The sequence below is a fragment of the Engraulis encrasicolus genome, chromosome 14, assembly GCF_034702125.1.
Source record: "Engraulis encrasicolus isolate BLACKSEA-1 chromosome 14, IST_EnEncr_1.0, whole genome shotgun sequence".
Taxonomy (NCBI): domain Eukaryota; kingdom Metazoa; phylum Chordata; class Actinopteri; order Clupeiformes; family Engraulidae; genus Engraulis; species Engraulis encrasicolus.
This window is the reverse complement of record NC_085870.1, coordinates 39307002-39317453: the sequence shown is the minus strand read 5'-3', so window position 1 is coordinate 39317453 and position 10452 is coordinate 39307002. Positions and strand designations below refer to the sequence as shown.

General features: G+C 46.1%; 1 protein-coding gene across 1 annotated transcript in view; it reads right to left on the bottom strand.

Moving 5' to 3' along the window:
• The window catches only part of slc16a1a (solute carrier family 16 member 1a), a 6847-nt gene extending 2848 nt beyond the window's left edge, over positions 1 to 3999 (bottom strand). Inside the window, exon 1 of the mRNA XM_063215707.1 lies at positions 3783 to 3999. Coding sequence (XP_063071777.1) covers positions 3783 to 3999 — 217 coding nt within the window. The remainder of the gene's footprint in view (positions 1 to 3782) is intronic.
• Between the last annotated feature and the right edge of the window lie 6453 nt (positions 4000 to 10452).

The window sequence follows — 10452 nt, the reverse complement described above, 5'->3', positions numbered from 1 at the left end:
GAAAATGTGTTACACAAAGTGGTAGGCTAATCTCGAGTGCCATTGTGATATCAATCTTGGGAACTACATTTGCATGTGTCGGGCCGTGTTGGCGATTGCTGCAATATATGGAGACGGAAATCACTATCTCTGCTTTGCAGTGAGTTCGATAACTAGGCTCCTTATCAGAGACTATAAGATTCATCAGAGGATGAACACTTGAAGAGGTCCCTGAGGAGGATACTGTCTATATAAAGGACATCACTCACACTGGTGCCTCTTTTTTTCTCTCCAAGAGGCCCCAATGTAATGGGAACGATAGCGCGCATACATCTTTTTCTGTATGTTTTTTCTTTTTTTGCGCGTTATCTACTTTACTGTATGCCACCATCGTGTATGGGTTGCTGACACATCAGCATGGTATATGCAGTGATGATTTGATGGGGCATCAGAGACTAGAGCTGTTTCTTGAGTATAAAACAGGCTGCAGGGGCTGTGTGTGTGTGTGTGTGTGTGCGTGTGTGTGTGTGTGTGTGTGTGTGTGTGTGTGTGTGTGTGTGTGTGCGTGTGTCTACAGTATTTGTGCCTCTCATCCCAAATTGGCAGCACACTTGGAATGGTTTTGAGTCGAACCTCATGAGAATTAGGCGGGAGGGAGGTCGAGTGATTTCTGGTCACATTCACACACACACGTCTCCAGGTGGAGTTACTGAATAGGCAGGATGGTGGTGAGGCAGCTGTCATGCGGTGGTAGTAGGTGGACATGATGGTTATGTTGCAAAATTAATGGCGGCGTATTGTTTATGTGGGTAGTGTCTGAGGGAGACATACATACGCCAAAGATATGAGTCAGATAAGTCATTCTGTCTCAGCACAAATGGATTATGTGTTGGCATGGGCAGACTGCAAATAATTATGGTTGGGGGGAAAATAAAATATTGAAACATTGTATCATAAAACTATATTCTCTTTCTTTGAGTGCACTGTATCAAGCTGATGTGAGATGGATGGAAAGAGCAAAAGCACTGGATTGAAATACAGAGAGAGGAAGAGAGCGAGAGAGGTGCTGTTAGGTCTTCTCATGTATCCTCTGGTCCGAAATACAGTAACTTGTGCATCGTAAGTTGTGCCTTTAAGTTTAGTATTAATGGTTCAATTAAAGGTTTAAACTTAAAAAATGAAGATGCCAAGTCATACACAGTAGTACTATGTTTTCTTGTGGCAGTGCTCAGCCATCGCGGTTAATCTGCAAAGTGTTAATCCCAAATAAGAGAGAGAGGGTATATGTAGAATAGCACGTCCTCAAGTTTGTCCCAACAAGGAACTCCTTTGTTTTCCCCCCTCCAGGGCTTCAATCTCTAGAGGCGAGCAGCGGTGAGCAGGAACATGCGAGGAAGCATGTTAGCTGCACTAATGAGGAACTGAACAACCTAATGACACTTAATGAGCTTTAGAGGACTTTTGCGAGTTCTTTTCACTATAGAATTCTGAAAACAGCAATTGTGAAAGGTTTTCTTTTAACTCTGCTGACGAACTTCACATTCAAAAAGGCAAGGCGGCCGAGGCCAAAGTAGGTTGCTCTCTTGATAAATAAAGTCTACTTTCAGTGCATATCTTTTGCTTCCTCCGAATTCTCAAGAGCAGACTGCTAAAATATTTATGACAATTAAACTGTAGTAGTGCTATGAAGAGATGGCGACACGGGGAAGTGATGCGGTTTGAAAGCAGGACCTTTCTTGGGAGACTTCCTATTAGATAACAATCTAAATAAAGAGGGGAGGACACATTAACTCGGGCATCTCTGGAAGCCAGCCTCAACCCTCTCCGCCAAACATTCAGCACAGCTGGGGGAAGGATGGCACAAATAGAGTCAGACAGTTTTTGCTTAGGGCCAGTCCATGCTCATTTGCTACTGGAGAGCAAGATGGAGTGTTGGTGCACTTACAAATAGCCACAGGAAATATCAGCGGACAGTTCCACTTTCCTCTCTAAACAAGGAAATGAAGAATACAATGAATGGACATCACTCAAGAGATGTTAGGATGTGACAAAAAATGGGATATTTGGAGACAGAGGTATGTGACTGTGCATGGAGTGCCTTACACATGATCAAACCAGCTGCTAGTTAACAAGTGCAGTCATCAAGCCAGGGAAATAGGATGAAGGCCCACTGCGCAATTTGTTAAAAGAAAACAGTTGGCAGGGGGAATCGAGTGACCGGCTCCGTGCTGCGAAAACAAGCGTCACGCTAAACGAGACGAGACAGGATGACAAAATGATTAGGACACATTCCTGAGATAGCCACATGGTGTGTGGCTTAGCATGCATCATTGGCTTTGATTTCATATGGATCGCATACCATATGTCACCCACCTCCGCATGTTCAGACTGCCCAATAGAGGCTCCCTGATGGAGGAGGCTTGGACCGTACTGCTGCTGCTGCTATGTGCTGGGTGCGTCTCAAGCTTGCGCCCTAATCACGTGCTAATCACACTCTGGGGATAGCAGTCACATGGACAGGAGTGGACTGAGAGGTGCCAGACGTGGAAGAGGCTGTTCTGGGGAAAAGTTTGCTCGGCCTTAGGCCTGACCCATTGTCCATGCCGTGGCTGAACTCCAGAAAGCACACACTACCCCACTTTTAAGTGCACTTCATGTCTGAACAATAAACCGCATTGATTCAGGTACATGTGAGTACCTGGGCAAAGTCTATATGACCTGTGGTTGAGACACAGTAGTACCATTGGCGGTGGTGTTCTTTGTTGAAGTATTTCAGCTGTACGTACTGTACATATGGCAAAATATCAGAACAGGAAACGGTTTCAGCTAATGGATGGGATTTGTTTAGCTACACGTGGTACGGTAAGTATTTCAAATTTCCTCTGCGGTTCAAAAACTTGAACTGAAGGCAGATTCAGGTTGACGTAACTGGTACAAAGCTCTTGTCTTCTGTAAACCACTCAATAAACAAAACCAGAAAGCAACGTTTTTCTGTTGAGAGAGAAGCTCGTTATCTCTTTCAACATTCCCAGAGCAAACATCTGACACCCATCACTGCATGAAAAGGGAGAACGAGGAGGAGACCGAAACACAGACTCGGGGGAAAGATAATGTTGCCCCGCTTGATAGCAGCGGCATTTCAATACGGGGGCAAGCGCTGCCAACACACCTAATGGCCCGTCGCATTCGGTTTAATGGCATCCATTTCATTCAAGCCATTTCATGTGAGACAATGTGCTTAATCTCCATCTTGTACACCATGTCTCCACTGTGCCGCGCAATAATGGGAGCGCTGGGATGTACGTACGGTACGAGGCGGAAGGAAACAAAGGCTGATAGACTCGCTAATGCGAATCTGGCACAGGGACGAGGAACACTCTCACAAGAAGAGGCAAAACAATGACCGTCTCATCAGCATCAGGTTCCAAACCCTACAAAAACAACTGTCCCTGCATGCCAAGATGACTTAATCCTGCACGGATGAAAACAGAGTGGGAGCAAGAGTCATGGAGAACATTAGATGCCAGAAACGAACAAAAAAATAAAATCTCAAAAACTCAAGCCAGAATTGCTGTGACTGTTTGGCCAACAGCAATGCTCATCTCATCTGTAATTTGTTCACTTTCTGGACCGGAAAGTGAAAGTACTTTTCCCACTAAAAAAGGTGAAAAATATGTGTACATGGCCTATAACAAGAAGTACAAATATGGAAATTAGTATACTGAGTGACAAAAAAACATGATTCAAGTCGGAAGGCAGTGAGGTCAATGCTAACTGACTAACTGACTAAGTAGCTAACTAACCTCCTGCGTACATCATGGCTAACATGATGGAGGAGATCCAGGACACTTGGGAGCTGGAGGCGTTGAAGATGACCTCGATCTCCTTGAAGAAGACGGTGATGGACTTGGGGAAGGAGTAGGAGAAGCCGATGGAGATGAAGGCCCCCAACACCACCATCCAGCCCCATCCTCCCTCGGGCGGGGTGTACCCCACTGGTCCTCCCACGGCTGGGGGCATGGCTCTTCTTCAGCAGGTGCCGGCTCTCGCGTCTCACGTGCTGCACGCAATGGAGGAATGCAAGGGAGGTCTATAGGGAGCGGAGAAAAAGAAGACACAGACAGACAGACAGTGGTGTGTTAGGTATGCAGGAGAATATGGATGCAGGAGAATATGGATGTGAAAGCTATATATGGAATATGGGATGGAGGAAAGAATGCATTTCAAGAATTTACATAAATGGAAAGGGAAAGTGCAAACCTTTTCTTTTACTCTCTCTCTCTCTCTCTCTCTCTCTCTCTCTCTCTCTCTCTCTCTCTCTCTCTCTCTCTCTCACACACACACACACACTCTCTCTCTCTCTCTTTCTCACACACACTCTCTCTCACACACTCTCTCTCTGCCTTTCTCACTCACACTCCCTGAGAAATACAAAACTCATCTTACTTTACAGGCCTATGAAGCAGGAGGCACATATTGAGTTTTTACAACTTTGAAACATTGTGCACAGAACTAATCCGAGCTTAATTCTCAGAGGTGTGAATTTCATCCACATCATGTTTGTGATGTGTGTATATCAGCTGTCTTGGTAGAAACACATCAAGAGTGTCATCTATGACGCACTCTGCCATTCCAGTTGGCAACTGCCTCATACCTGAATGTTCTTCAGTGACTGCAGTGGAGACACAGACAGCAGTGAATAATGATACCAGACAAGCTATGCTGTATACACAGTGTTCCACGGCAATGAGATTCTGAGTTGTCAGAAAGTAATCCAACTTTATGGCTAACTAAATGTTGTCAGATCAATTTCACTTCTCTCCAACTTTTGAATTAGCTGCTCCAGAAGAAGCTTAAGAAATCTGTGTCAAATTTCATTACACAAATACTTCCGCTAAAGGAACAGTGGGGCACAGTCTGAAAAGTAGGATTATCTGGATAGAGCTACAGTACACCCCCAGAATTAAGACCAACATCCATAGATGAGCAGTAGTTTGCATGTCTTTAATACAGTGTGTTTCTTCAGTACACTGTGGTTTCATTGCACATGAACAAATGACCCCAGCAGCAAGATACAAGATGCAGTTACTTTGTGAGACCAAAATGATAAAATGCAGCAGCAGTGAATATCATGCCAGGTAAAGCCAGCAAATTAACAGTTATGCATGCTGTACTCCCACCTAACACCAAACTTCAGATTTATCAAATAAAAATGTTTTAATCAAAAGCATGTGGGAACAATCAAGCCAGTCAGTGAGATATCTGCACACAACCAATAGCTTTCTCTGAGCTATCAGTACGGCGTTCATCCCAGCTCCTGTTCCATGGCCTTCTGCCTCTCTGATGCTGGGGCTAATACACTGCAGATGGCTGGACTAAAGGTCATGTTTATCTGTTGACAAGTAAGAGCAGACCTTGAGGCCTTAAAGGCAGCTCTTCACTTCACCTATATTAATGCACCACTCGCATCCAAGTACACTGCCTTAAGGGCAGGTGCTTTAAAGCATAAATAACAAGATATGTGTTCACGAAGGAATTATAAAGGCGAATGCAGAGGCAAAAGTTCACCACAATATTGCATCTCTAAAAAAAAACCGAGTCGATTCAGTCTCGTCATAAATCAGTTGGCAGGGACCAAAAGCATTCTATCGAAAGCTGAATAGAGTCACAACAAGCAACAGCTTGGGCATGCAGTCAGACACACTGAGAAAGCAGCTGCAACATGTCACCAGATCTGAGACAATTGCAGCCATCCAGAACCCCCTCCACGTTCACAGCCTGCTTCAATCAACAATACTACCACGGTTACAGCCACCTTCCTAACCCGCTGTACCCAAACACTGAGAGGACTCACCTTTGGAGGACCAGGGAGGAGGAGGCATTCATACTGAATATGGCCCCCTCCAACGAAATGGAAATGTGACTAAGAGAGGACTCAAAGGATTAAAAGCTATGAAAAAAAGAAAGTGTCACCCCGTCTTATGCCAATATTGGGCGACTGCTGCTGGTGTCGTGCTCTAAGCCGCCATGCCTCACACGTATGGATTTGTGTAGCAAGCTTTGGGCAGGATGACTCTGAGGGATCAGAGGCCGTCTGTGAGCTTTGCCACCAGACACCACTGCAAGCACGTCACGGTATCTCTCACAAGATCACATCACCATGAAGAAACAGGACCCCCCCCCCCCCTCCACTCCCTCAAGTAAAAAAAGAAAGAAAAAATAGAAAAATGAAGAACTGTGTTTAAAAATTCCGTCTGAAGTTTCCACCCTGATAAAACCTCAGAGGAGCAGAGCAGTCGATAAAGAAAGATTAAAAAAAAGATCTTACACCTTACAAACAGCTTCTACAAGCTCTGCTCTTTGATGGGTCAAGAACCTTTACATGTGGACACAGCAGCAGTAGCAGCAGCAGCAGCAGCAGCAACAGCAGCAGCAGCAGCAGCAGCAACAGCAGTGCCTCCTGCCTCTCATGTTTCCTACCTCTGTGATGGCTCAAAAGGAGCTCACTGGACTCTGCCGGGCAGGTGGGTGGTTGCGTCTCAGTGCAGCATAACGTTCAACAGGTAACAGCCAAGGTGAAGACGCACAACAAGCCCATCAGATGTCAGTCCAGCCCATGCGTTGCCAGTCCACGAGGAAGAGCGAGGGAGAGAGGAGTCCAGGAGGGAGGTGAAAGTTGAGAGAGGGGCTGCAGCAGCAGGTGTCCAACAGCTATCCACAGGCCGTCCTCAACCACAAGAGCCAGAGTGCAAAATCACTGTGCACTCGCACACACAGCTAGCTGCCAGATTACCTCCCAGGAGCTGGTGGAGTCTGCTTAAGTTTTATTCACCGCTAAAGCAGTGGCCCTGGCCAAAGCTAGTTACAAGAGGGGACAAGTGCAAGAAAAGGGGGGTTAGTGCAACAGCGAGGCTCCTGTCTGGGCCTCTTATTGGCTCCCAGGGCTGGACCTGGCCTTGCCCACTAATTGTCCTGAGCCTCCTCCCTCCCTGAGCTTTGTTTTTGCCTAGTGCACGTACGTACGCACACACACAGATCAGTGCTGGGGCCTCGGCTCCACACTCTGCTCCACTCAGAGCCGGAGGATACGAGTCAGGCCAGCTGGGGCCTCAGAGATAACATGGCTCGTGGCCCACTGATTGCTTAATTAATTTCTCCTACAATAAACATGATGGGCTATTAGGTGTCGCAGCTCACGGCCATTAAATATCCGGCGCTTGCCTGCCTCTGCAGACGGTATTGTTGCCGGGAGGGCCTGCTGAGATATTAGGGCCCCCAAGGTGGTTTTGATCACATCACAGGTGAGGCCTTGGTGAGATGAGACCTCCTTCTGAAGTTCCCTCTGGGTTCTATTTCGGTGTGTGAAAGGAAAAGCGTCAGGAGTGTGGTGACATCACAAGGGCTGTGATCAGCCAGCAGTCAGGTTCATTCTCGGTCCGTGGAACAACGTTGGGAAAAAAAGCCTTTCACAAACACACTTGGCTTCAGCCAGCCCTTGTTTGTTTGCTGTTTTTTGGCTTTTGTTAATTGTGTTCAAGGGGTTTCCAAAGGGAGGATGTGAAGGCTCCCACCCCGCGGTCCCCACGTACACAGCACTTCAACCACACTTCACTACACTTGCATGCCGTGGGAGGACACGCAGAATCACATATGGCAGTAGACTCTTAAGCGGGCGTGGGCCGAATCCGGTGCCAACGTGCTCCTCCTGATATGATGCTGACTGAGGCGTGTATGTTAAGAACCCAATTAATTCACACTGAGTGTGCAAAAGCCTTTTTTTTTAAACAAAAGTTGTGTATTCAGCCATCTGTTATAGCTTTCTCCTCTGATGGGGTGCTGTTTAGATGGCTGAGCATATGAGAGCATTTAGAAAATAAGGCCATGTGTCTATTAACCTCTCTGATCAACAGACAGATACGACACTTTTATTTGGCCATATGTGCTTGTAACTATGCACTGCTTGTTACACATATACGCACATCCATGCAACACACACATGCACACACACACAAAAAAGTACAATGAATAATGTGAGCAATTAGCAATAATAATAAAACCCATTCTTATTCTAAATATGTCGCTAGATAACGTCCCAAGCTGCAATGACATACATCCATCACACCAAAAAAAAGCACTGACTGAACAGAAATGAAATGGCAAACATTTTCAGGTTACGGTGCAGACAGACTGTTTGCGGATTCTTTCTTCCAGAGGCAATATGAATAATAAAAAAGTGACTGGTGAGAAGCCATTGTTCGCTGTGCATTAAATCAAATCTCACACCAGCACTGTGCGCCCAATTACGGAGCCACTCGGAGAGGTTGATATCATAGCCTATTTCAGGATCTCTGGATTTCCATGGCCTACGTGTGATGTGGCATGTCGCCATAATGGCTGCTGCTTACTCTTAAAATGACTATAAGCCCCCGTGTAGACGTGGAGCTTTGCATTCGCTTGGAACTGTTGCCATCGGAGAATCAGGAACCAATCTGTCTGTAATGCTGGGAAAAAAACAATCTATAGCCTAGTCAGATATTTCTTTTCACTTCTATGGCTAAGGAATTACTGTATTCAGTAAATTATTTTTTATCATTTACAAACTTGTTTCTGGACTGCATTACAGCCAATTACCACGAGAGAGAGAAAGGCTGGTAATCTAAAGGCTGGACTGAGGAAGTTTGACAGTAATGTGTTCTACATGTGGGATTAGGTGTGATTAGTTCAGATACACTATGAAAAGTGGACCTTGACATGAAGCTTTGATTTCCCAAACCACTGAGCCCTGTTGCACCCAGAGATTTGTTGCATGTCCACGGCCCCCTTACTCTCTCCCCCACCCCCCTTTTTTAAACTGCAGCACGATATAAGACACGGAATAATAGGATCTATGGTTATTATCATGCTTTGAAATCCCACAGCGGGGTGGCAGTATGAATGGCGGTGATTGTTTTGAACTTTTCAAGGACTTCCACCCAGGGGGGGCTGCCTTTTGTGGGCCCGCGCTCTAAAGCTCCGTGGCTTCTCACCGCCACTGCTATTCCTTGAAGCCTCCTGCTAAGAGTGTGAGCTTTGGAGCACTGCCAGTGCACCCGATTCTGTATGGTATCTTGCTAATGTCGTATTATACTGGCCCTAAGATCATTTTCTCACCCCACACCTTCACCCTCCATTGTAACGTCAAAACTGCTCTGGTTTTAGGATCCAGTGATGGGAAAAACACCGGTGTACTACTGCGCCCTGTGTATGCTCCCAATTTTTTTGTCGATTTGCCACGTTTTTCGCCGCTCTCATCAGTTAAGGGGAGATCAATGGTAGATTGGGACTATCTTGTTTCAAAAAGTGCTTTGTGTCAGACTGAGCAATCGTTTGCCGAGCCAACAGCAGCAGCAGCAGCAGCAGCAGCATTCTGTAGTAAGTTCTATCAAAATGAGTGTTCAGGAGAAAAAGGGAGAGGAGGAGGAAGGAGGAAGGGTCGTGGGTGTTGGGGGTAGGGGTGCGGCTGTAGGTGGGTGAGGAGCTAAATCCCATTTCCGGAAAGTCAGCGAATACAGATTACACGTTTGAGATGTTTGCAGATAATAATAGACCGCGTGTCCTCTGTCTGCGGACAAGCCCCCAAATAGAATTTTTTCCCCTCCCCAGGTAAAGTAAAATGTCAGCCGCAATTGTTTAGTGTCAGCGGTGGCCTGTGGCCGTGACCCCTGTGCGTGGCGGTGTGTGCAAGGCTTCATTATTTGAAGTGTGGAGGGGTTAAAGGGCAAGCGTGTTACGAAAGCCAATTAGGCTGCCCCTCCCGGTCACAGATGGCTAGCCAATGGCACCTGCAGAGGTAATCAATGCAGGGCCGTAGTGAAACACAGTCTTATACCTATATACCAGTGGACCGCCACACTGTACCTAATTAATACCCCCCCATTCTGCAAATGCCCCTCCTTGTTTAATCACCTCCTCTAAGCACATCTTGCACAGTTCAGTGGTTTTTCAGTAAAAAAAAAAAACAAGCTCAGCTACAATATGAAACAATTTAGCTAATAAAGCTCATTAAATAACTATAAATAAATCGGCACACAAGTATTTGAATGAATTGATCAGTTTGGTCTCTGCTGTTCATTTGTATCACAGCTTTTGTCAAAAAGAGCAGGGACATTTCTCTTTCTTGTCTCTCTCTCTTTCTCACTGTCAGACACAAAACACACACACACACACACACACACACACACACACACACACACACACACACACACACACACACACACACACACACACACACGTGCGCGTGCACACACACACGTGCGCGCGCGCACACACACACACACACACACACACACACACACACACACACACACACACACACACACACACACACACACACACACACACACACAGAGTGAGAGCGACTGAAAGACTTTATGCAGAGTTGTGCTATTTGGCTTGTCATGCCTGCCTGCCCTATGCAAATGAGCCAAGTGGTAG